General features: G+C 49.4%; 1 protein-coding gene across 9 annotated transcripts in view; it reads left to right on the top strand.

Moving 5' to 3' along the window:
* Window positions 1–26,798, top strand: part of KIF6 (kinesin family member 6) — a 389,626-nt gene extending 362,828 nt beyond the window's left edge. For 5 of the 9 annotated variants that reach the window (XM_015136288.3, XM_078000038.1, XM_001117160.4 and 2 more), the window contains 7 exons: window positions 332–416; window positions 2,350–2,485; window positions 5,818–5,915; window positions 16,808–16,858; window positions 17,651–17,740; window positions 19,621–19,727; window positions 26,423–26,798. In XM_015136288.3, coding sequence (XP_014991774.2) covers window positions 332–416; window positions 2,350–2,485; window positions 5,818–5,915; window positions 16,808–16,858; window positions 17,651–17,740; window positions 19,621–19,727; window positions 26,423–26,439 — 584 coding nt within the window. In that variant the 3' untranslated portion in view covers window positions 26,440–26,798. Of the gene's footprint in view, window positions 1–331; window positions 417–2,349; window positions 2,486–5,817; window positions 5,916–16,807; window positions 16,859–17,650; window positions 17,741–19,620; window positions 19,728–19,999; window positions 20,169–20,480; window positions 22,754–26,422 lie in introns of those variants that run through there. The other 4 variants (XM_078000037.1, XM_015136289.3, XM_078000036.1 and 1 more) reach the window with 3 other exon arrangements.
* Window positions 26,799–27,315: the final 517 nt, after the last annotated feature.

Here is a 27,315-nt window from a genome sequence, read left to right on the forward strand (position 1 = left end):
CCTGAAGGGCTCTTTATCAGAGGATGGGGAAATTCTATTTTGCATCTTCCCTGGAGACTCAACAGGAAATGAATGAGCTCAATAGTGAAAAGATTAGTAGAGGGAGAATTCCCTTCCAGTGACAGATGTTGGCAGTGGGAGGGACAGCAGAGGGACAATAACCCTGGAAGCCGCTCCTCTCAGGGCTTTCAGCTGAGCAGAGGTTGCCACCAAGAGGCCCCAGAAGGAACTCACAGGCGCCCCCTTCTTCCTGGAGTGCCCTTGAACTCTGTCATCTGCCCTTTTTCCTTTTACCTTTCTTTCTCACCATCCCATTGCGTTCCTTCTACAGGAATCTCGGAAAACATGGCGGTGCCTCTGATGCCAGACCAGCAGGAGGAGAAGCTGCGATCACAACTGGAGGAAGAAAAGAGAAGGTGCCCTTCCTTTTAGCCACACACAGCCCGAGCCCAGCCTCCCAGGGTCTCAGTGTCATCCTGGAGCTGCCCAAGGCTGCAGCTACTCAGGGACTTGTGGGTCCAGCAGCTGGATCCTAGAATAGCAGGAGGAGGAGGGGCTGCCTTTGAGCAGGCAGGTGTGAAAGGCAGGACCCCAGGCAGTGTGAGGTTAGAATGTAGAACAAGCCAAGCCAGGCCCGGGAAGCAGCTGGGCTTGTCCACTGCTGCCACCTATGGGAGCCAAGAAGTATGACCACAGTGGTCTTCCGCATGCCTGTGGCTGAAGCCCACTTCCCTCCGAGTCCTGAGAACGTCATACTCTCACGCAGCTGCAGGCATTTGGGGTCTCCAAACGACTTCACTTACAGAGTGAGGAGCCTCAAGCATAAACAGACATGTAGCCATTCCTGGTATACAGCGTGGTCATCGAATCTTGCTCCACATGCTGATCAAGCTGCATCCATTCATTCATTGATGCATTTAGCACATGTGTGCTATCTCCCCCATGCCATGGGTAGGCTCTGGAGAGACTAAAGTCACCTTTCCTGCCTCAAGGAGCTGGTGGTGTCACTGCAGCACCCTCCCTTCCTCACCCCAACCCCCAGCTGACCTGGCATGCACCTCCCCTGCCCCGCTACCCACACCTAGGAGATCAAAGCTCCAGGTGCTGGTCTTCAGGTGGCTCCTGGCAGATGTGCAGGTGTCTTCCTACAGAAAGCCCTGACTACCTGAGCCCACACGCTGCTGTCGCTCTCCACTGCCTTGGGGCCCTCCCCAGTCGTCCACCTTCTCTTCTTCCTCGCTTTGTTCATTTTCCTCAGTTTCTTTCCAACCCATTCTTTTTTTTGTTTTGTTTCTTTGGTGTTTGTTTGTTTGTTTGTTTGTTTTTTTGTGAAATGGAGTCTCACTTTGTTTCCCAGGCTGTAGTGCAGTGGTGCGATCTCAGCTCACTGCAACCTCCACCTCCCGGATTCAAGCAATTCTGCCTCAGCCTCCAGAGTAGCTGGGATTACAGGCATGCACCACCACACCCAGCTAACTTTGTGTTTTTAATAGAGATAGGGTTTCACCATGTAGGCTCAGGCTGGTCTCGAACTCCTGACTTCAGGTGATCCACCCGCCTCAGCCTCCCAAAGTGCTGGAATTATAGGCGTGAGCCACTGCACCCAGCCTCCAACCCATTCTTCTTGTGTCTTTACTCCATCTTCATCTTGTCCCCTTGGCCCACATTTCCAATCTCAGTGTCATCTTAGAGGCCAACTTATATCTTCGGCCTGTCTATTGGACTGTTTCCTGTTGGACAATTTCTGATTCATTCTAGCATTCCCAAAACCAATATATGTGTGCATTCATAAGCACAGTGTTAATTTTGGTCCTCAGCATGAAGGTGAGCCAGTGGAATGGTGAAGCAGTTAAGACTGTGGTTCTAGAACCAGACCACCTGGGTTCAGATCCTGGCTCCTCAGTTATCTCTGTCTCATAGAGCAAGTTATATAACCTCTTCATACCTGTCTCAGGTTCTGAATCTGTAAAATAGAGGTGATAATCATAGTATCTCCTTCATAGGGTTGTAAGGGGATTAAATGAGCTTGTGTATTTTGAGTGCCTGCAGCAATGCTTATGCTTTAGTAAGTCTCAGCAAATGGCAGTTTTCATTCTTGGGGGAGAGGTCATTCATCTCACACACAGATTCCTATGGGCCTACTGGACCAAAATGTCTCCCTCTGCTTCTCTGTGATGGACTCAAACCCTGGTGCCGTAGCCTGGCCTCCGAAGCTCCTGTATGGTCCCAGTCCCTGAGCACCAGGGCAGCTCTGCCAGGATTCTGAGACACGGGATTCATTTACAGCCCCCGCTCCATGCCATGCTTTCAAGACAGCAGTGCACTGACTCTTCCCCAATTCCACCGCAGGTATAAAACAATGTTCACTCGCCTGAAAGCCCTGAAGGTGGAGATCGAGCACTTGCAGCTGCTCATGGACAAAGCCAAGGTGAAGCTACAGAAAGAGTTTGAAGTCTGGTGGGCAGAGGAGGCCACCAACCTGCAGGTATGGCCTGGGGAACATCAGGGAAGCTGGGCAGGGACCAGTCACGCAGCCCCACTGGGGCTGTCAAGAGACACAGTGGCGGCTTTGGCCCACAGGCCCCTGTGTTCTCAGCCCCTGCTCATGAAGCAGGTGCTCACTGTAGTGACAAGGATGACGGAAGGTCAGGGGTTCATTGTTTCCTTGCTCTCATGCCTAAAATTCTGCCTGATTAATGGAAAAATCAGGGATAAAAGATGCAGCTCCCAAAACTCAGTGGGTTTGCCGCCAATGCTTTGTGTGATATTCTCCAGTGATTTCCTACTGACAACATTTATTGTTTTTCTTATCACAGTCATATATATGTGAATATGAATTATAGAAATTTTGCTATGCAGAACAACACAAAGAAAGTAAAAATCATAATTTCCCTACTTAAATGTAATTGATATTAACATGTTTGATTATATTCTTTTACCTTGATTTCTATGCATATATATCCATACGTTTTTATACAAATAGAATCAGGCTGGGCACGGTGGTTCATGCCTGTAATCCCAGCAGTTTGGAAGGCTGCAGCAGGAGGATCACTTGAGCCCAGGAGTTCAAGACCAGCCTGGGTAACATGGCAAGACCCTGTCTCTACCAAAATGAACATAAAAATAACTAGCCAGGCATGGTAGTATGTGCCTATAGTCTCAGCTACCTGGGAGTCTGAGATGGGCAGAGTGCTTGAGGCTGGGAGGTCAAGGCTGCAGTGAGCAGTGATAGACCCACTGCACTCTGGCCTGGGTGACTGAGCAAGGCCCTGTCTCAAAACAATAATAATAATAATAAATCATATAGCTGTTCAAGTATCACAAATGGCTTTTAAAAAATTAATTGTAGGCCAGGCGTGGTGGCTCACACCTATAATCCCAGCACTTTGGGAGGCCGAGGCAGGCGGATCACAAGGTCGGGAGATTGAGACCATCCTGGCTGACATGGTGAAACCCCGTCTCTACTAAAAATACAAAAAACTAGCTGGGCGAGGTGGCGGGCGCCTGTAGTCCCAGCTACTCAGGAGGCTGAGGCAGGAGAATGGCGTGAACCTGGGAGGCAGAGCTTGCAGTGAGCCGAATTCGTGCCACTGCTCTCCAGCCTGGGCGACAGAGCAAGACTTCGTCTCAAAAACAAACAAACAAAAAAATTAATTGTATAGCATAGCTATTTTTTCATGTTATTATCCTACAGCATTGTTTTAATGGCTGTTTCTGTTCCATCACATAAATATGTTTTAATCTCCTATCGTTGAATATTTAGGTGGTTTCTAGTTTTTACTCAAAACATAATGTGTAGATAATTTTTTCCATATTTTCTAGACAAATTCTTAGAAGTTTTCTGTTTGATGAAAGCTGAAATAACCTGTCCATAAGTGTAAGCACAACATCCCAGTTTCAGTTTTCCTCATGGAACGCTTCAGTTGTGGCACAGCAGAAATGCCAAAATACGCACAATCAGATCACTTGTCTGGCTGGCAGAACGCTTAGTGATTATCTGACAGGCTGATCCCTTCATTTTAAGGACAAGAAATCTGAGAGCCAGAGAAGATGATTTGCCAAGGACATAGCCAAGCAATAACCAGTGTGATACCAAGTGGCCATGTGGCAGGACAACAGAGAAGAATATTTGGATAAAATTAAATACATGAATAACAAAGAAAACTAGTTAGAATGAAATACGGTTATCAAAATATTCTGAGTTATGGTCTGGGAATACATGTACCACTTTTAAAATGCATTAATTAATAAGATCTAGGTGTGGGCCCAATATTTATCATAACTTCAAAGTAATGATGAAATGACACAATATTTCAAGATCTCTGCACCAACCGTCAGGTGATATGAAAATATGCTTGATTTCTGTGGGTGACAAAGTCACAGCTATTGCTAATACTTCTGTGGTTTGTTGTCTACACTTATCACTGAAAGAAATAATTTCAGGTAGCAGCTAGGGAAAATACTGATGTGATTGGTTCCCATCCACGTTGGCAGAGCCCCTGGATTCTGTCTGTGGACCCCAGGTTAAGAGCCCTTCCTAGCAAGTTCATCAGTGAATGGGCCTTCCCCAGCTGGCGCCCGAGGGAGTCCACCACTGACCGGTCGACAAGGGTCATCCAGTGAAACTCGGAAGTGTCCAGGCAAAGCTGACACATTCAGACAGTGTATGACTTACAGAGACAGCAAAAGCCCGAGTAGGCAAGGGTGTCAGCTTCATGTGTCCTCTGCACCACAGGATGTCACTGAAACAAAAGGGACCAGATGACAGCAAGGGGGATGGTGGGATACACCGGTACAGAGGGGCCAATTCCATGCTGCCTCTGAGCAGTTCTATAGTCTGCAGCTGTACCCTGAGTGGGCAGAGGCCGAAAGCTCCAAACCTTATCGGAACAAGGGAGGTGACAAGAAACTTCTAGGATAACCTTCTGGGAAGATGGGGAAGCAAGTGGGAAATAACCTAGTAGCAACCACTCGCAAGCTTCCTGTATGGCTCACGTTCCAGGAGGGTTACAGGGCATTCTGCCAAGACTTAGACCAGCTGTGATGTATGCCTTGCTCTTGAGGCCTATGTGGGGTCGTGCAACTTGCAGAGCACCATGGCAGAGCTGTTCCCCTACACAAAGTGCTCGGTGGATGTCTCCTGACTTTAGTAGGGGGGTTTTGGGACAAGGAGAAGCAAAACCAGAAAGTATTTTTGAAGAATGAAGATAACATTTTAAACATTTCTTTTCTATCTTTAAAAAGGAATACCTGTTCAACTTGGAAAACTTGGAAAGCACAGGAAAGCATAAAGCATAAATTAAATATTACCCATAATTCTACCATCCCTAGACAATATGTTGACGCCCATCATTATGGTCATTACCATGTCTAGATTTGTTTTTGGCCATACACGTTGTGTACACTAACTTTTATAGCTGGCTTGTTCCCCTTAAGAATTACATCAAGGCCAGGCACTGTGGCTCGCGCCTGTAATCCTAGCACTTTGGGAGGCCAAAGTGGGCACATCACCTTAGGTCAGGAATTCGAGGCCAGCCTGGCCATGCCTGGCAAAACCCCGTCTCTACTATAAATACAAAAATTAGCTGGGTGTGGTGGCGAGCGCCTGTAATCCCAGCTACTCGGGAGGCTGAGGCAGGAGAATTGCTTGAACTCGGGAGGCGGAGGTTGCAGTGAGCCGAGATCACGCCACTGCACTCCAGCGTGGGCGACATAGCGAGACTCCATTTCAAAAAAAAAAAAAGAATTACATCAAGAACATCTTCCTATGGCATTAGATTCAAGCTAACACTGTGAAACTCCCTCTGGGGCCAACAGGTAAAGTCTCCAGCAGTGAACTCACTCGATCACACGAAGCCGTTTCTCCAGACATCTGACTCCCAGCATGAACAGTCCCAACTCTTCTCTAACAAAAGGTAAGGTGAGAACTCACCAGAGGTGTTAGAGTTCCCAGAAAAGGCTCCCTACCTTTCTCTTTAACCTATTCCTGTGGCTCTCATGTCTCCTGAGAAGCCGTATGATCCAGAAGGATGAATTCCTTTTACCCTTTAATTAGTCGTAGATACTCAGGACAGTGACTTTCAAGCTGGTTGGAGTGCACACCCCTTCAGTCCCTAGTTCTGATAACCAGTAGACCTACTGCCATGGTAACAAGAGACAAGAAGTTTCACAATCAAGCCCTGGTCCTGTCTCCTGAGTGGGAAGAAGAGGTTGGCAGGAATGGAACAGGGTCATAGCGGGAGAAGAGGGGATTCGGGGACGGTGGTGGTGGAACAGTGGGTAGCCAGCCTACTGAGACACAGGAGAGCTCTTCATCCTAGCCAGGATTCAGGCAGCCTCCAATAACACATGAAGATGGCCCAGAGCCAGTCTCCCTAAATGATGGGATGACCAGCAGGGACTCTACTTCCCCACAACCATGTTATTGTCTGTTTCCAACCACACAACCCAGGGGGTATTACCAATGATGCATGCCTCCTGCCATTGTCCATCCGATGCCAGAGACCAGGACAGTACGTGTGGGGCCTCTATCTCTGCCACCAAGGAGCAATCCTTTGGGTTTGAAGGGGTTCTGAGCCCTCACATTGGAAATATAAAATAGGGCTTTAAAAAAGGTGTCAGAGGGCCAGGCACAGTGGCTCATACCTGTAATCCCAGCACTTTGGGAGGCCAAGGTGGGTGGATCACCTGAGGTCAGGAGGTCGAGACTAGCCTGGCCAACATGGGGAAACCCTGTCTCTACTAAAAATACAAAAATTAGCCAGGTGTGGTGGCACACGCCTGTAATCCCAGCTACTTGGGGGGCTGAGGCAGGAGAATCGCTTGAAACCAGGAGGCAGAGGTTGCAGTGAGCCGAGATCGCACCACTGCACTCCAACCTGGGTGACAGAGAGAGACTCCGTCTCAAAAAAAAAAAAAAAAAAGGTGTCAGACAGTCCCCATGATATGATGTGATAAGAGTGGCACTCAACCTCTGTGGCCTTCGTCTCAGAAACCCATAACACCAGTCAAAGAATGAGGAAAACATCAGACACTTCCCAATGGAAGGACACTCTACAAAACACCTGACTAGCATACCTCAAATTGTCAAGGTCCCCAGAAAACCAAATGTGAGACTCGGTCACAGCTAAGAGGAGCCTCGGGAGACACACCACCTAGATGTAAAGTGGTGTCCTGGGTGGGAGCCTGGAACAGAAAAAGGCTTTAGAGAAAAACTAAGAAAAGTCCAATAAAGTATGGCCTTTAGTTAATAACAATGTATCAACATCGGTTCAGTGATTGTGGCAAATGCACCACACTAAGGTAAAACTGCCCAATAGGGGAAGCTGTATACAGGCTACATGGGATCTCTGTGCACTATCTTTCCAACTTTTCTGTACATTTAAAACTATTCTTTAAAAAAAAAAAAAGTATTCTTTTTTTCGAGACAGAGTCTCGCTCTGTCGCCCAGGCTAGAGTGCAGTGGCCGGATCTCAGCTCACTGCAAGCTCCGCCTCCTGGGTTTATGCCATTCTCCTGCCTCAGCCTCCCGAGTAGCTGAGACTACAGGTGCCCACCACCTCACCCGGCTAGTTTTTTGTATATTTTTAGTAGAGACGGGGTTTCACCGTGTTAGCTAGGATGGTCTCGATCTCCTGACCTCGTGATCCGCCCATCTCGGCCTCCCAAAGTGCTGGGATTACAGGCTTGAGCCACCGCGCCCGGCCAAAAAAAGTATTCTTAAAAAACAACTATTGGCCGGGCGCGGTGGCTCACGCCTGTAATCCCAGCACTTTGGGAGGCTGAGACGGGCGGATCACCTGAGGTCAGAAGTTCAAGACCAGCTTGGCTATCATGGTGAAACCCCATCTCTACTAAAAATACAAAAATACCAGATGTGATGGTGCGTGCCTGTAATCTCAGCCACTCGGGAGGCTGAGGCAGGAGAATCGCTTGAACCCAGTAGGTAGAGGTTGCAGTGAGCCGAGATCACACCACTGCACTCCAGCCTGGGCTACAGAGCAAGACTCTATCTCAAAAAAGAAAAAAAAAAAAAAAAACTCTTCTTAAAATTAAAAGGCCAGCAAGTGAGCCCTCAACACCAGGTTGAGATTTTCCTTGGACTTTCCCAGACCCTCCAATCTGGCTGTTGGTGCCAGCACTTCAGCCTGTATTCTAATTTTTTGGAGTGCCTTTGTTTTTGTACTTAAAGAAAAAAATGTTTAATGTATATAGATACATATATATGTGTGTATATATATAACAACAGATCAATATGCAGAATACAAACAACTCCTATGGATCAATGAAATGAAAAACACTTTTTTTTCTTTGAGACAGGGTTTGACTCTCACTCATGCTAGAGTACAGCAGTGTGATCAGGGCTCCCTGCAACCTCGACCTCCTGGGCTCAGGCAATCCTCCTGCCTCAGCCTCCTGAGTAGCTGGAATCACAGGCATGTGCCACCATACCTGGCTAATTTAAAAAAAAAAAAATTGTTTGTAGAGGAAGAGTCTCACCTTGTTGCCCAGGCTGGTCTTGAATTTCTGGGCTTAAGTGATCCTCCCACCTCAGCCTCTCAAAGTGCTGGGATTACAGGTGTGAGGCACCACACCTGGCCAACATTTTTTAAATGGTCATGGGCAGGCAGTTCATGGAAGACAGGTGCTCATTAGCAATGCAAAAGAAAACACTTTTATAGGTAGCACTTTTCTACCTATAGACTGTTAAAAGTAATGAAATCATGGTATAGCAGCAAGTGTTGATTGCATGGTGGGGCAGCAGGTCCTGTCCTAGGCTGCTTGCTGTGTGCCACTCTCTCAAGGGCTTTCCCAATGTTTACCCAATTAGTGACCACCATGACTTTGAGGCAGGCCCTATTATAATCATTGTCAGCTTCCAGATTAGGAAACTGAGAAATAGACAGGTCAAATGACTTGTACCAAGGTCATTCAGCTAGAAAGCAGCTTTTGTCACCTATTCCATATTTTTTTCTAGTTCCTCCATCATTTTTGTTTTTATATTTAGATCTTTAATCTTACAATGTATCTTTGCATATGGGATGAGGTAAGAATATAACTTCTTTTTTCCAAATGGATAGATGTCTCACATGAGCCAATCTGGGATATGATCATCTGTCCAAGCCTAAACACTTTCAGCCCCACCAAACCTGCTTCCACAGTCGCCAGACTGGGGGTCTCCCTGGGTCTTCAACCCTCAGTTTCCTGCCCCACAACATGGATGCTGAACAAGGTGGGGGCTTAAAAACTTGGTCTGTGTACCCTTCAAGGGCAGCCTGAGACAGGAGGGTGGCAACTCAGCTAGCCAGCAGGTCACTGTTGCAGGGCAGCAGGTCACATGCTAGCCATGCCTTCCATCCCAGATGGCCTTCAGGGCTAAGCTATGTTGCAACAGGAGGGAGCAAATGTCCACATGACCCTTCTCGGGGGCCTTATGTAGACTGGTCATGCCATCATCCTCTCTCAATCTGGGCTTGGACCCATGTGAAAGCAGAAGCCATGCAATTTCAGTGTGCCTCAGTAGCAGTCCTGCTGCAGAGCAGTGGCACCCCTATGGGTCTGGGCATCACACTTAGCTCCACTTAGCAGTAGGAACTGGCACATAGCATAGTGCCCATTGTGGCTGGCATAGTGCCATCTTGAAGTCCATCCCTCCAGCATCTGCTACATGCCGGACACCGCACTGGGGAAGGAGCCGCTGGGCCCATCTGCCCGGGGCTATAGCGCTGCCATCCCAGACCCAGTGCCCTCTCACTGCCTCATATTCTGGATTTAGGACACAGCTCCTATGTGAGCCCCTGAGCCCAGGATCAATAACTGACTTGATGTGTTTTGTTTGGCTAGCCTGGTGTTTGTTTGGCTAGCTTGGTGTTTTGGAAGACAATCTAGATTCATGAAAGAAAAAATTGATGTTGGACTTTATTTAAAATTAAAACACCACTCTGCAAAAGATATTTTTAAAAGAATTGAAAGAGAAGCTACAGACTGGGAGAAAATATTTGCAAAACACATATCTGATAAAGGACTTGTATCTAAAGTATACAAGAACTCTAAAAATTCAACAATAAGAAAATAAACAACCCAATATAAAAGTGGCCAAAAGATCTGAATAGCCACTTCACCAAAGAAGGGATACAGATGGCAAATAAGTACATGACAAGGTACACAACGTCCTGTGTCACACAGGGAAATACAAATTAAAACAACGACGAGATACCACTACATACATATTAGAATGGCTAAAATCCAAAATAAACTGACAATTCCAAATGCCGGTGAGGATGTGGAGCAATAGGAACTCTCATTCATTGCTGGTGGGAATGCAAAATGGTGCAGCCACTTTGGAAGACAGTTTGATGGATTCTTGCAAAGCTCAATATGATCTTACCATAAAATCCAGCAATTGCATTTTAGTTATTTACCTAACTGAGGTGAAAACTTATGTCCACAAAAAAAAAAAAAAACCAGAATACGATTGTTCATAGCAACTTTATTTATAAATTATTTATAATTGCCCAAAACTGAAAGCCACCAAGATGTCCTCCAAAAGGTGAATGAATAAACAAACCATGGAATATTATTCAGCAATAGAAAGAGCTATCAAGGCCGGACACAGTGGCTCAGATCTGTAATCCCAGCACTTTGGGAGGCCAAGGTGGGTGGATCACTTGGGGTCAGGAGTTCAAGAGCATCCTGGCCAACATGGTGAAACGCAACATCTACTAAAAATACAAAAATTAGCCAAGGGTATTGGCATGCACCTGTACTCCCAGCTACTTGGGAGGCTGAGGCAGGAGAATTGCTTGAACCCAGGAGGCAGAGGTTGCAGTGAGCCGAGATCAAGCCACTGCACTCCAGCCTACGTGACAGAGCAAGACTCCATCTCAAAAAAAAAGAGCTATCAGGCCATGAAAAGTTATGAACCTGCAATGCATATTGCTTAGTGAAAGATGCTAATATGAAAAGACTACGTATTATATAATTCCAACTATATAACATTCTGGAAAAGGCAAAATTATGGACACAGTGAAATAGTCAGTGATCGTCATGGACTTGTAGGGAGGGAAGGATGACTAGATGGAGCACAGGGAATTTTTAGGGCAGTGAAACTATTCTGTATGATATCGTAATGTTGCATAGATGATGTCATGCATTTGTCAAAATCCACAGAGCTGTACAGCACAAAGAGTGAAGCCCTGCATAAGCCATGGACTTCAGTGCATGATAATGTATCAATATTCATTCATCGGTTATAACAAATTTATCACACTAATACAAAATGTTAGTAATAAGGAAAACTGTTAGGCAGGGAAGAGGAGTATAAGGGAATTCTCTGTACTATCTGCTCAATTGTCTGTAAACTTAAAACTTCTCTAAATAATAGTCTATGGATTTTTAAAAATGCAGAAGCAGAATAACTAGGCAGCCGCACTATGCCATGGCAATGCAGGCAGCTTAGCATTTGTGCCCTGCACCTGGCCCACTCCATGCATTCACTTGGGCACCTGCCAACCTCTAGAGGCTGGTAAATTTGAATTGCAACCCCTGTATACCTGCCTCCTTCCACACACGGAGCCCTCTCGCTAAAACTCCAGGACTCCACACAGCACATCTGAAAAACACAACCAAGAGGACTCAGCTTCCTCAGCCACTGCTCTGGCTCTGTGCTGAGCCCCTCATGTATCTGCCCCATGAGAATAAGCTCTCCTCTTGGTTGTGAGGCTCGGCACCCCTGGCTATTTCTCCATCCTCTTTTCTCATCTCTTGGGTAGCTTCTACTAGTAGCAGTATCCTGCTCAGGGAATAGAAAGCCCTGTCTCTCATTTTTCCTTTGACTTCAAAGACATTGGAGTGTGTACATGTGCGCACGCGTGTGTGTGTGTGTGTGTGTGAGAGAGAGAGAGAGAGAAAGAGAAAGAGAGAGCGCCAGGAGTGTCAGCAAGGGGTCTGATAGATGCAAGATAGAAATATACTATGCTTGGCCAGGGACAGTGGTTCATGCCTGTAATCCCAGCACTTTGGGAGGCTAAGGCAGGTGGATCACTTGAGCCAGGAGTTCAAGACCAGCCTGGGCAACAAGGTGAAACCCCATCTCTATAAAAAACATGAAAAGCATCCTTCCCTCCCCACAGACCCATAGCCAGGCATGGTGGCACATGCTTGTAGTCCCAGCTACTCAGGAGGCTGAGATGGGAGGATCTTTTGAACCCAGAAGGTCAAGGCTGTAGTGAGCCAAGATCTGCACCACTGCACTCTGTCTGAGTGACGCAGTGAGACCCTGTCTCAAAAAGAAAAAAAAAAAAAGGAAAAGAAATATATTATGCTTGCAAAAAAAAATGCTTAATCCTAGTGTTCAGAACCTTGAATTTGAAAGGTGTGCATCAGATCACCCACAGGAGCTTTTCCCAAAATCCTGCTCCCAGAGTCCCCACCCCCACCCCAAGCCCCTTCGGTGACTGCCGGCAGGAGGGTCTTGGGGAAGATGGCTTTCAGGCAGCCCTAGAGGGCTGTTCAGCCCCATCCCCTGTGGTGGCTGCTGGCGTGCTGGTTGGATGCTCTAATTCCTGGGAAGAGATCACTGAGTGTCCTGAACGGTGTTTGTTAAAACACCTCAACTCCAGTGGCTGGCTGTCCCATATTTCCTCCTCTAACAGTTGTTGGAGTGCCAGGATTCGTGGATGGGATGGTCACACTAGGCAGGTGAGAGGAAAAGTAACCCCGCCAGAGATTGGAAAGGAAGAGCTCTAGGGGCTCCACCTCTGACAAAGAAATCCTTGTCACGTGCTTTAGATGCTGGTAGTAAAGGGCTCACAGAACTCTGCCAGGGTGAGGCGGGTAGGGAACCCTGTCTCAGGCTCTCAGGGCATCTCAGACATTCCCTGTGCACATCCCACTCGGAGGATTCGCTGTTGGTGCTCATACGTTCCCAAGGGAGACAGCCTTGGCCTGATGGTGGTAATATCCCCTAGCCTTCGTAGAGGGTCCTCATGGGCCAGGTGCAAATCACACGAGCAACGTCATGGTCCCTCACTTGACATGTGAAAAAACGCAGGCTCAGAGAGATGAAGTAGCTTGCCCAGGGTCACCAGCTAATCCGTGGTGGACTCAAACCCAGGCCTGTCTGAGTCGTGCACTCCCCGCATTCCTCACAGCAATTTTGTTTAGGATCAATGACTGCCTTTTAGGGACACATGTCCACTATGTTATCTACTAGGTGTTGGCACTTACCAGCCCACATTTTGTAATATTTTGTACAAGGTGCTTTCTTTATGTGCTTCCCACCACCAGATCCTCCTGCCTGGGGTATCCGCTCTCCAATGTGTCCACAGCGTCTGATTTTCGCAAGAGGCTATGATTTTTAAGGGGCAAAACTGTGTTGCCTTAAAAGGCCAACCTTCTAAGGTCTGGAAACCCAGAATTCCCTGTGACTGGCCCTCACCATTTCAGCTGAGAAATCCTGAGTTCAGCCTCCGCATTCTGCAAATGAGGACACTGAGGCCCTAAAAGGGAATGAGATGCTTTGACTCTGTAGTTAATAACGTAAAGAGCCACAGATTAGGCCAGGCACGGTGGCTTATGCCTGTAATCCCAGCACTTTGGGAGGCCAAGGCGGGTGGATCACGAGGTCAGGAGTTCGAGACTAGCCTTGGCCAATATGGTGAAATCTCATCCCTACTAAAAATACAAAAATTAGCCAGCCATGGTGGTGCGCACCTGTCATCCCAGCTACTCAGGAGGCTGAGGCAAGAGAATCACTTGAACCCGGGAGGTGGAGGTTGTAGTGAGCTGAGATCGCACCACTGCACTCCAGCCTGGAGACAGAGCGAGACTCCGTCTCAAAAAAAAAAGAGCCACAGATTAAACCTAAACCTTCACACTCCATGGCGAGTGCCTTTTCTTCCTTCTGCCCACTGCTCCCCCTGCCCTCTCCCTGCCTCCTTCCCTCCTCCACTCCCCTCTTCTCCCATCTCTCCCTCCATTGTCGGCTCTGCCTGTCCCTATTCCTATCTTACATCCCCCTTCTCCTTTTCTTCGTCCTCTCTGCTTCATTCCCTTTGTCATGCTCCCTTGCAGCCAGGGCTGCCTCTTTACTGCTTATTTGTTGATCCATCCCACTGCCAGCCTTTATCCGCTGGCATCTCTGAGAGAGTCCACAGTAGAATAGGTCTAAGGAGTAGCCCCTGGACAAGGCCTCCAGGGACCGTCTGCTGTGCCACCCATCAGAATAGTGCTCCTTCCACCTTGTCTTGGCCTTGGGCATTCCTGGACATTCCTTAGGTATTCCAACTTAAGATGCTCCCTGGATGTGCTTGCCTAGAGACCCTTAACCCTGCAGTCAAGAACCTTGGACTTCAAAGGCATGTGTCACGTCATTATTGACCTCCTCCAACGAGTTCCCTTTATTGAGATTTGAATAGCATGAATCCCAGTCATGGCCCCTTCGAGCAGCACACCCTTGGACAAGCCAGCTCCCCACTTTGGGATTCCCTTGCCCCATCTGTAAGATGTGCAAAGGTCCCTCCGACACGGTCACTCTGTGAGCAGATAAACGTTCCAGTGCCCGGTCAGAGCCGCGAGGTGAGACAGCGAGGGCCCAGCGGCAGTTGCTGCCTGAGCTCCAGAACGGCTGTTCCTGTGGAACTGCCGCAGGCGGGGAACTGGGCGGCGGGACGCTGGTCCTCTGCTCATTGGGTTCTGAAAGAAACCTGATTCATCACTTCCCCAGGGATGCTCAGGCCCTGGAAGCTGATCCCACTAAACACTCTGATTGGCAACCCAGGAGGCCTAATTATTATTAATATGGCTTATTAATCCTTTTTAAGAAAGATAATTCATTCTGATGGCTGGTATGTTCTCTCTCCAGAGGGACGTCAACATGAGAAATTAAATCAGTGTCAAAGGCTGGTTGGGCAAAGGGCGAGGGCAGAGGTCATTTATGGCACCATCCCCAGAATTACAGAAACCAAGCTGTGGCATCCAAGAACAGGACACTTGAGCAGCTTACGGGTTTGAAGAGTCATTTCCCTCGGGAGCCCCCAGCCTTCCATTCCACTGCCCTCCTGCATGAGCTGTTGAGGCAACAGGCAGGGCAGCTGGGCCTCCTCAAAGGGTACCGGATGGCCCCACTGGCCACGGTGTGATCGTGCCCTCTACCCTGCCCCATCCATCTCTCCATCCTCTTCCACCCCCTCCCAGCTTTCAGTAGTTTGGCACCTGTGAACTCTCCCTGGAACCTGAGCCATGGCTCCACTGGGAAGCCATTGAGTGAATGAGCCATTTTTGTGCCAGTGCCTTGGTCTTGCAAATTTGCTACAACTTCCAAACTGACCTTGACCCGTTGTAATGAAAGCACTTGCAGGATGGAAAGCCCTTTCTCCTTCCCTTCTCCAGGCTGCACCAGGAACCACTCTGCAGGAGCCTTGAGAATTGGTCACTGTTCTCTAAAGAAAAGCGTGCAGAGCTTGCCATCTTGTGGCTACCTCTGGTCCTGCAGCAGTCCTCACTAGACCCAGCACAGAGATTTCTGCTCTGCCACCATGAAGGGCACCTGGTGGAAAGTCTCTCCACTGCTAGGAAATGGACACTGGTGGGTGAGGGGGGCTTCCCCAGGCTCCGATGTCTTTTCCTGCTTGTTTGACCACAGTCGTGACCTATGGAAGCAGCCTTGCCATTGGCTGAGATCGGAAGGCGGAAGGCCAGAGCCGGGGAAGGGGCCATGAGACCCGCGGTTTGTCAGGTCTGTGGAGTACCTTGCACAGAAGATGCAGACTCCGCGGAGCCGGCTCACCTGTCTCTAACCCTAGCCTGCCTCTCAGCCCCAGTGTCCCCAGAGTTTAAAAGGAGGGTTGTACCCAGGTGACTTCTTAGGCCTCTTCCAGCTCTGACATTGTCTCCAGGCAGGAAGCGAGGAAGATCTCCTTACAGCACAGCTTAGAGTAGGGACCTTGTCACCACAGGCATGTGGAATACACTGGCCTCCAACCAGCCGTGTCCACCTGCCTCTTCACCTCCCAAGAGGAGCTTCTGGGTTCCACCGCACTGGGCCGGGAATCCGAGGCAAGGCGCACATGTCAGCGGCCTAGGTGAACAGGCACAGCTGCATCTAGTGCGCTGTTGGATCTGACTTCTCACTCAGAGAGCATGAAGCTGGGTCCCAGGGGCAGGCAGCGTGGTCAGGGTAGGCCAGTGTGTGTTCCCAGAATGCCATAGAGTCAAGCCCAGTTGGAAGGCATGGTGGCTGAGAGCACAGGTTCTGGAGCCTCAAAGAATCCTGAGTAGCTCCAAATTCTGCCACTTACCAGCTGGATAACTTTTAGAATTTCTTTAATCTCTCTAAGCCTGTTTTCTCATGTATAAAATGGAGATGATGACATCCACCTCTTAGGTCATTGAGAGGATTAAATGGCATGATGTTTGCAGAGCACTTTCACAGAGCCTGGCATGTCTATCAATAACAGTTGTGGCCATCGTTTGTTCAGCTTCTACAACCAACAGATGCATGCCCTAACAATGAAAATTACTGTGTAGTCCAGGCACAGTGACTCACGCCTGTAATCCCAGCAGTTTGGGAGGCCAAGGTGGGCGGATCACCTGAGGTCAGGATATCACGTCATTGAACTCCAGCTTGGGCAACAAGAGTGAAACTCCATCTCAAAAAAAAAAAAAAAGAAAGAAAGAAAGAAAAAAAGAAAATTACTGTGTAAACCATCCAAGACAGGATTCTTGGCTCTTGTCTTAGTCTGCTCAGGCATTATAACAAAATACTATAGAACGAGTGGCTCAAACAACAAATGTTTATTTTTCACAGTTCTGGAGGCTGGGAAGTCCAAGGTCAAGGCACTGGCAGATTCGATGTCTGGTGAGGACCCCCTTCCTCGTTCATAGACAGCTGTCTTCTCGATGCATTCTCACATGGTGGTAGGGGCCAGGGAGCTCTCTGATGCCCCTTTTATAAGGACTCTAATCCCATTCACGAGAGTTCTGCCTTCATGACCTAATCACCTCCCAAAGGCCCCACCTGTACTACCATTACATTGGAGATTTGGTTCAACACCTGACTTTTCAGGGACACAAACCTCCAGTCCATAGCACAGCAGATTCAGTTCCTGCTGAGGGCCTCCTTCCTCACTTGCTGGCACCTCCTTCTTGCTGTGTGCTGTCTCTCCCAGCACTTTGGGAGACCAAGGTGGGTGGATCACTTGAGGTCAGGAGTTCAAGACCAGTCTGGCCAACATGGTGAAACCCCATCTTTACTAAAAATACAAACAATTAGCCGGGTGTGGTGGTGCACACTTGTAATCCCAGCTACTCAGGAGGCTTAGGCAGAAGAATTGCTTGAACCCGGAGGTGGAAGTTGCAGTGAGCCAAGAGAGACACACAGAGAGAGAGAGAGAGAGCATGCACTGTAGGTTCTCATCCTCTTCTTATACCTATAAGGACACTAATCCCAGTGCAGGGGCCCTACTCTCAGGACCTCATCTAAATCTAATCACCTCCCAAAGGCCCCCCATCACACTGGGAATTAGCGTGTCAACATGTGGATTTTGAGAGGACGCATTCAGTCCATAACAGCTCCTAGATACAAACCCTGAATTTATCTTCTATAAATTTGCCCCCATTCCTTTTGCTTTTGTTGGTTTGTGTTTTGCAGTGATGTGAATGCCAGGAAAATCCTGCCCTCGCCTTGCCCCAGTCCACACAGCCAGAAACAGAGCAGCACCAGCACCCCACTGGAAGACAGGTCTGTGGTCTTCTCCTTTAATGCCTGTGACAGCCCCTGCAGTGGGCGGAGTGGGCCTCCATCTCCAATCTACTCCCTGAAAAAGCCCCTCGTCTAGTAGCCACACAGACAGAGCCCAGGTCTGGCCTCTGCCCTGGCCCTCTGGGAATTCCCTGGAATCTCTCACACAGGCCAACTCAAAGCGGGGAGGTTTTCTCCCACAGTCACCAGGGCCCTGTGTGGGCAGAGTTGCTTCATATCTTCTTGTAAATAGATGTACCTGGGGGGCCAGAAAGCGAAAGAGCCAGCCCAGGGCAGCCCCACCACAGAGCAGAGCATAGAGCTGACAAGCCTGGCCTCAAGACCCAGCAGCATTTGCTTCCAGGCTTAGCAGAGTTGATCAGCACCATGGGTGTCTGTATCCTCCAACTAGAATGGCTGCTCAGCCTCTCACCAGCTCACACTGCCCTGCCTGCCTGGACTCTGCTTTAGCACTTCCAGCTGGGCTGCAGCTGGAAAGCCAACACCCAAAACTACCTGTGGGAATGGCCAGCCCCTTGTTACATACCATCCTTACTGCCTTCTAAGGAAGTGGCTACCGCCTCCTGCCGTGCAGAGGCACAGGGGTGAGGACAGACGGAAAGTTGGCAAGACCAGGCAAATGTACTGCTCTGAGTTTGCTGAAGGGGAATGCTATATGGAGAAGCTGGATGGAAAAGGGGATGGGGGAGGGCACACACAGCCCTCCCTTTCTAAGGAGATTGCCCCACAACACTTCTACTTACAAATCTCATTGGCCATCACCTGGCTACCTGGCCACACATCACAGCACAGGAGTCTGGGAAAGGTCGTTTTTTTTAGTTGTGGCAACTTAGCTAAATATGGTTCTGTTTTTAAGGAGAGACAAGAGAATAGTAATCTCTGCTTTGAGGTCAACTAGCTAAGTCACATGGGGAGTGGGGATGCTCTGAGGATACAATACTGAAGGATATGACATCTAAGCTGGGCGCAGAAGTTGACAGGCCCCAGGTTATGGGGTGCTGGTTTGGGTAAATCGGGGATGGGAGGACAGGATGGGTGGTGGTGAGAGGATAGAGAAGGCAGTGAGAGAAAGCGCGGCCGCCATGTGACGGCTGGGGGAAGGGGAGTCCAGGGAGAGGAAGCATCAGAGCAAAGGTCCTGAGGTTGGATGCGGCTTGGTAAATGCAAGTCACTGAAAGAAGAGGGGGCAGCTGGAGCTACTGAATCGGGGTCATATGACACACAGCCTGGTGGGTCATGGGACAGAGTTTGAGTTTTATTCTATGAGTGGTGAAAAACCACTAAAGGGTCTGTATTAGTCTGTTTTCACACTGCTGATAAAGACATACCTGAGACTGGGCAATTTGTAAAGAGAAAGAGGCTTAATGGACTCACAGTTCATGTCGCTGGGGAGGCCTCACAATCATGGTGAAAGGCACGTCTTACATGGTGGCAGCCAAGGGAGAATGAGAGCCAAGTGAGAGGGGAAACCTCTTATGAAACCTTCAGATCTCATGAGATTTATTCACTACCACGAGAACAGTATAGGGGACGCCACCTCATGATTCAGTCATCTCCCACCAGGTCCCTCCCACAACACGTGGAAATTATGGGAACTACAGTTCAAGATGAGATGTGGGTGCAGACACAGCCAAACCATATCAGGGTCTATGGCAGGGAGTGACTTGACCCAATTTGCATGACAGAAGGCTTAGTGTGGCTGCCACACAGAGAATGTAGGAGGGAGTGAGAAGCAGGCCAGCTGTGTCATGTAACTTTCTGGGTGAGATCAGTCACCAAAAATTGAAAAGCATTTTGGAAAGACAAGTGGTGAGTCCAGTTGTAAACTGCAGTAAAATGTGACACATGGTTGCCCCCAGCATCCCCAAGAGGCCAATGTCATCCATCCCTCTCACCGGAGACAGCCAGACGGACTCGGACATCCTGGCCTTCATCAAAGCCAGACAGAGCATTCTGCAGAAGCAATGTAAGTTCACCTCCTTTGGTGGCTCCTCCAGGGCCACAGGTCACCAACACTTGTGGGGAGCACACAGTGAGGTGGGAGGGGAGTAGGGAGTTTCCTGCATGTTCCTGAAGCCACAGGACTGGCCTACCAGTCACTCACATGTGCCCAGCCTCCGATTCCTTCTTGAGAAAGCCTCAAGGGGCAGCATCAGAGACACCAAGACAGGCCCAAGTGAGTGGGCGGCCCAGGTGCTCCTGCCCCTCTTGGCAGAGCTTGCCCTCTGTCTCTTCCAGATCTTCAGCTCCTTTGTTCTCTGTCCCCAAAGTCAGCTGTCTCCTTCGCTCAGCCATCTACAAACAGGAAGGGGCTGAGCGATGTTTTGGTAACTCGTTGAACCCCTGGCTCGAAGACTCACTCCCCTCTCAGAGTGTGGTTCTTGCCAAAAAGCTGCAAGTGTAAACACTACTCGAAGGCCCAGGCCCGAGGACACGTAACAATCACAGAGGAAGTAAGTGTGGCGTGTCACACAACAGGAAGAGAAGAAGGCTCTTCTCGGCCTGCATCACTGCCCCCTCCACCCCCAGCCCCATCCTCTTGGCAGCTGCCCATCTCCCATCTGCGGTGGATGGGCCTTTTCTCTTTCTGCCTTCCATCCCCCACACACCCACAGGGCAAGCCCCAGGGCCCCTTACCCCAGGCCTGCATTTTGTCTTCGTCTCCTCCCCATAACCCAAAGGCTACTAGGCAGGCTTAACATTGCCTTCACATTGCCAGAAAGGCGCCCCCGCCGTGATGGTATCGGCCGGCAGATTGGATGTATAATGACTGATGCCTGCCCTGCGGGGCCTGCACTCAGCTTCTCCACCAACCGTGTGCAGTTTGGGCAGGAAGAGATTTGTGCATGGATGGAGCACCGCAGCTGAGAGCCGGCCTTGGTCCTGCTGTCCTCGCCTTGCTTGGCCGCCAGCCTGCTTCCTTACTATCCTCTCTTCACCACCAGGACCGGCAACCTCAGCACCACTATCAGGTCCTTTCTTAGGCCTGGGACAGCCCAGCTCTGCTGCAATCTTGTCTCATTCTCAGTTTCCTTGTCTAAAAAAGAAGACTGGATTCAGTGATCTCCAAGTCCCCATCTATGCCCCAAATACTCTGATGATATGTATCAGGCACTGAACAGTAATGAACAGCCAATCAGTCAGCAAACACTGTATGTGTTGGGTGCCTTCTTATGCCAGCTACTACTAGTGCTGGGGCTACAGCAGAGAACAAGACAGAGCCCAGCAGGTGAGAAACTGACATTCTAGGGGGAGGAAGGAGACAGACAATGAACACATCAACAAATAAGTAAGATCGTTTGAGGGGCTAATAAGTGCTATGAAATAACTAAGCTATGTAATGTGGTAGACAGTAACTGGGAAGACTGCTTTTAGCTGGGTAGGTTGGGGAGGCCTCACCTGAGAAGAGAACTTTAAACTGACAGCTGCATCATGAGAAGGGAGCAGGCACGCCACGTTCTGGGAATGCACAGTCCTAGCAGACAGAGTGGAAAGCGAGAAGTCTGAAGGGAAAGCGTTTCTTGGCCACAAGGTGGGAAGGAGACCAGAGTGACTGGAGGGCAGGGAGCAAGAGCACAAGGACCAAGTCACACCAGCCTTAGGCACAGAGGAAAGAGATTTGGATTTTATTCTGGGTACAGTGGAAGCCCACTGAAGAATTTTAACCATGGAGTGATATGATGTGATTGATGCTTCAAAAAGCTCACTTTGTCATATGTAGTATAGATTGCAGGGGCCAAGGGCAGACCAGTTACCAGCAAGTAACTGGCTACCATGAAAGTGCCAGCAAGGGATGACTGTGGCTTGGACTCACCAGTAGACTGAATGTGAGATGCAAGAGAAAGAGGAGAGTCAGGGCACCTCCTGGGCTTTTGATCTGAGAAGCTAAGAGAATGGCTAAATGATAAAGGCAGGGAAGCATGGCCATCAGAGGCAAGGATCTGGAGGGATGGAGAGTTCTGGCTACCCCGTTTGAAGTTTCAGATGATGTTTGACGTCTAAGAGGAGGTGACGAGTAGACAGGTGAGCATGAGTGGAGCTCAGAGAGAAAGTCTAAGCTAGAAAAAGAAATGGGCAAGTCGTCATGTCTGGATGGTGTCTGAAGCCACAGGACTGAGTACAGTGTCCTCTGAAGAGCAGAGATGGAGGCATTCAAATTGCTGAGAACAGCCCCCTGGGGCTCTCCAACAGTTGCAGAGAGAGAGAGGAAGCAGCGATGCTGAGAAGGCACTGCCAGGGTGCAAGGAGGAACAGCAGATGAGTGGGTATGGCCTCAGGCACAAGCTGGAGAAGCACAAGCTCCAAGGAGAGACGGGCCAGTAGAGTGTGGCAGGATGGAATGTGGACTGCAGGTCATTTTGCATGTCAGGGTGGTCATGGACAAGCGCTATTTAGCCAGGGGACTGGCGAGAGATGGAAGGGAAAGAGGCTGAGGCAGTGAGCAGATACAACTCCTCTAGGAGGTTGAGCATTGACAGGAGCAGAGAACTGGAGCTGGAGCTGAAGGGAAGCAGGAGCCCAGAGGGATGTTTCATGTGTTGTAAAGGGGTCCTGTGAAGACTTGCTCACGTGCTGAAACATGCAGAGGAGGGAAATTGAAGCTACAGTGGGAGAGGGGAGCAGAGCTGCAGGAAAAACTTCCTTGAGAAAGTAGAGGGGACGGTGTCCGGGGCACAAGTGGAGGAAGGCTTGGATATGCAGGAGATCCTTTGGAGCTGGGATATCCCTTCCCCTGTATCAAATCCATAGAAATCGACCATCATTCCTCCCCTCGAGAAGCCTACAAGCAAGCAATGTCTTTAATTTATGTTCACTAAGCTTTTGTACATATAAGAGAGATGTGATCATCTGTCTCCAAACATAAGAGGCAGAAGTCCGGGTCCCTGTCAGAGCGGGGTCCTCCTGCTAACACTGTCCCCAGGCAGTGCAGAGAGCTGGATTGAAGGGCAGGCACTTGTATTAAAATATATACGGCAAATTACCATTTGTAAATGTTTTCATTTTTTATTGTTTCATTTGATGCTCTTAATGCTCCTGTAAGGCACGCAGGGCCAAGATTATGATCCCCTATTGACAGGTGAGGAAACTGAGGCACACAGCGATTGAATCACTTCCCCAAGGTTACACAGCTGATAAATGGCAGAGCCAGCATAACCCAGGTTTTCTGCTCTCTCCCCACTGGGCCACACTGTCTTGAAAAGCTGCAACTACCAAGATGTGCCCACCCTGCTGTCAGGAGTTCTCTCAGCCTCAGGAACAGGAACCAGCATTGACAGGAGGGGAGTGACCGCAGCCTTTACCCACCCTGCAGCTGTGGCGCTTTGCTCTCCAAACAACAGCAGCCTGGAAGTAATTCATCAAAGCAAACAAAACTTCCACGGCTCAATTTTTATTCCGAAAGGAAGAATATTCATTCTGGCTTTTCAGTGACAGGGCCACAAAGGAAGCCAAAGACAGGTTGACACCGGGTCCCTCTGCCACCAGGTCCCAAAGGGCCAGCAGGCGTGACCTCTCAGGACATACAGCAGATGGTTCTGGTCCCACCATGCGGCACTTAATATGCAGCCCACTTATCAGGGCACCCAGGCAAACACACAGGCCGGGGCCCAGGCACCTTCTCAGCCAAAGCAAACACCTCCGTCTCCCTGCCTGGGCTCTCGAATCTTAATTTAGCACACAGCGCTGCCGTGGTTACTTCAGGAGTGCTCATTAAGGGGAATTTGTGACTGTCAGCCCAGGAGCAGGAGCCCAGAGAGGGCAATTTAACATAAGCCTCGCCAGCTCTTAGGCTTCACCAAGGGCCAGGATGGATCTACTTGATTTAGGATGCGTGGAACAGCATGGAAAGTTTAAATCCCTGCCAGGGGCACGTGTGGACAGGTATATAACCCCCGTAAGGGGCATCAGTCATCCGTGGAGTCAACTCTGCCGTTTCCAACTGCCAAGGACAGTTTTTACACTGAGGAAATGAGGTTAACCCCTTTCTAGAGGGCCTTTTTGTTTTTAATCTTGCTTAATCGCTGAGTTTGGAAGTATTCCCATCTGGAAAGGAACCGTGGTGTGACCCCCATAACCATGAGTCTGTCTTCTCCAAGAGGTGTTAGGAAGAGGTCCTGCCTCTCCCAGCCCTCCAGCCCACTGGGAGAAACCCTCCAGCTCTCTTCTGTGTTCAGAAACCCTCCCAGGGAAAGAGAAAGAGCCCCGAACTGGGAGGGAAAAGGCGGAAATTCCCAGGCCATCTCCACTCTGCGTGACACTGGGCAGGTCACCTCCCCAAGCCTCCCTCTCACTGTCTGTATTGTACAGATTCCTCCCTTGCCCAGGCTCTGATTCTCCCCCAGATAATATCCATTAAAGTCCCTCATCAACGCCCAAGCACCAAGGAATTGTTAGCAGGGAAGTGGCCTCTGTGGTGAGAGCTGGCCCAACACCATGAGGTGTGATTTTTTTTTAATGGTGTATCTGTAGCATGCCCTCCATTCTGGGAACCCACAGTAATCAAAATCCCAATATAGACAGAGCTTCATCACTTAAGTGGGGTCCATAAAGTGAATGAGCTGTAAATGGTGCCTTTTGTGTTGAGGTCTGTGCATGTAAGGAACTATGTCTTGGAGCAGAGCGTGTTCTCAGCCCTATTCTGTAGCATTTCTTCCTGGGCCCCCCCCCACCCAGCCCTGTCATTACTGCATGAAAGTGTGTGAGGGGCTCAGAGATCATCCGGGTGGGAGATGGCTCAGACTCCATGCTCCTTACCACCGGCAGCGTTCACTGGCCCAGGCTGCATTTCAACAGTGCAGCAGAAACATCAGACACAGATCTCATCAGCAGCCACGTGCCCACAGGCCCCCAGCTCTTGCCCTGCCAGTCCTTGTACTAGAGAGACAAAAGCAGCGAGTTTCAGCCCTGGCCATGCCTCATAACCACCTGGACCCACCCCAGCGATCCTGACTTAATGGTTCTGGGCTGTGGTCTGGGTACCAGGATTTCTAGAGATTCTCCAGAGATTTCCATTGTGTAGCAGAGCTGGGAACCACAAGTCCAGAGTGACAGGAACACATGACCATCATAGGCTCTGGTGTACCTTGTCTTCTTACTTCCCATTCTAGGATTCAATTAGGACAGGTCGGAATGTCTTAAAAATAAGGACGATATTTGTTTAATTAAACAGCAAGGCCAGCCAGAGGTCTTGCACACAGAATTAGAACCGAAGGACCAAGGCCTCACAGCCGTGAATTATTTCCAATCTCTTCCTCCGCACTAGCTGGACATTCAATGTATCACCAAGAATTACCCATTCTTCCTCAGCAATATCAAGCCAACCAAGCCCACACTCGTCACCCACCACCAGGTTCCTGTGGCCACACCTGGAGGGCTGCAGCTGCCTGCTCACCTGTTCCCTGACCAGCTTCACCCCTCAGTCTCTCTGTCCACTGCAATTCTTTTAAACATTGTATTTATTACTTCATCCAAGAATCTCAGAAATTCTCTCTTGCTCTTATTAAATTAGCCAAACTTTAAGCAAAATAACTGCATATCACTCTTACCAGTTCTTCTCACCCTTTAATGTGCTAATGAATCGACAGGTTTTGTCAAACTGTAGATTCTGATCCAGTAAGTCCAGGGTGGACCATGTCTTAGACTCTGCCTTTCTTAACAAGCTCCCTGGAGATCCCAGCACTGCTGGTCCAGGGACCACACTTTGTGGAGCGAGAAGCCACCTTGCTTTTTCCAGGTATCTCATCTGCTCTAGCAAAGAGAAATGTGAGGCCCAGAGAACTGACATGACTTGCCCAAAGTCACACCATGGGTTGAGTCCTGGCTAGAACTCAAGGGCCCTGGTTCTCAATCCAGAGAACCCTCTCCATGCCCAGCCATGGGACGTGACAGGATAGGGGCCACGTGGTCAGGAGGAGCCATCCTGGAATATAATTAATATCTGGAGCAAAAAGCAAAGAGAGAATCTCTCTGGGGGTTAGGTAGGAGCATCAGTGAAAACTGTGGGGTTGTCCGGGTGTGGTGGCTCACACTTGTAATTCCAGCACTTTGGGAAGCCAAGGTGGATGGATCACTTGAGCTCAGGAGTTTGAGACCAGCCTGGACAACATGGTGAAACCCCGTCTCTAGTAAAAATACAAAAATTAGCCCAACGTGATGGTGGGTGCCTGTAATTCCAGATACTTGGGAGGCTGAGGCGGGAGAATCACTTGAACCCGGGAGGCAGAGGTTGCAGTGAGCTGAGATTGTGCCACTGCACTCCAGCCTGGGTAACAGAGCAAGACTCTGTCAAGAAACAAGGAAAGAAGGAAGGAAGGAAGGAAGGGAGGGAGGGAAAAGAAAAGATAAGACTCCAGCTTAGGTGACAGAGTGAGACTCTGTCTGAAAAAAAAAAAAAAAAAAAAAAGAAGGAAAGAAAAGAAAACCGTAGGGTAGGAAAACAGGTGTCAGTCTCAGCCTAGGGAGGTGGAGCTTCTGCAAAGGACAAAGGGGGCCTCTTCCTTCAGAGCTTGGGGTATAAATGCAGCTCCTGGGAGGCAAGACACAGATGCAGTGCCCAAGACCCAGGGGCAGTGGCCAGTGGCCTCCCCTCCTCCCGATTCAATCCTGGGAAAAGTCAGTGTCGGCATGCACAGCCTAACCAAAAGCATCCTGTCTCCCTTTCAGGTTTGGGAAGCAATTGAATTTCCAGGAAGTGTCCAGCCATGCATTATGCCCGCAAGAATGAAGTACAGATGAAGGCAGCGCCCCTCACTTGCCCTGGCTTCAGAAGTGAATTATGGGCTGCTGGGAGCACCTAGTGACTTTGATTCCCATGGAGGGGGACTGTGTTTCTTTAAGGATGCTGTCCTGGAGGCCACCAAGACGCTGGCCAGGGCTGACCATGACATCCGTCCTGTGGTTGCTGGAGCTGCTGGCAGGGCCAGGCAATGCCAGAGTGCTGGGGCAGGGTGAGGGCTTCAGCTCACTGTTGCAGTGATGTTTCGTGTAGATCATTATAAACTTTTGAGAATATGAAATACACCGTCATAGTATAATGTCAGAGGAAGCTCACACCAATGGAATGTGGGGGGAATATTTTTATTTTTAGCAGTTTGCCAGCTCTCTCCCTTGGCCCATGCTCTGGTTTAGAAGCCCAGAAATGGCCATGACAGGTCCAGGCAGGATGTCCCAGCCACAGGCAAGGCAGTGGAATGCAGGGCATCCTGAAGGCCAATCCTGATCCCCAGACCATATCTTTCACCATCAGCCTCTTGGCCAGGATGACCTGGAGGCAGTGCCTGAACAGCTGTGTCTCCAGGGAGCCATCTGCCCTGCAGGGTCTAAGGACATCATAGCACCCAGAGAACAGCAGGCAGCTCCCGGGGGCTCTGCTGAGGGCTCGAGAGAGGGCAGTGTGTGTACCTTGGACCTCACAACCTTCACCCAGCCACTTGGGGCCTTGCAGGATTTGGGCCAATACTTCCCGCTTCCACAGGGAAAAACATAGCTGCCTGGGGGTCTTGTCTCCATGGACCCTTTCCGTGACAGATCCGAGGGAAGGCGGGCAGCCCTCAAGG

This window comes from Macaca mulatta, chromosome 4, assembly GCF_049350105.2.
Source record: "Macaca mulatta isolate MMU2019108-1 chromosome 4, T2T-MMU8v2.0, whole genome shotgun sequence".
Taxonomy (NCBI): Eukaryota; Metazoa; Chordata; class Mammalia; order Primates; family Cercopithecidae; genus Macaca; species Macaca mulatta.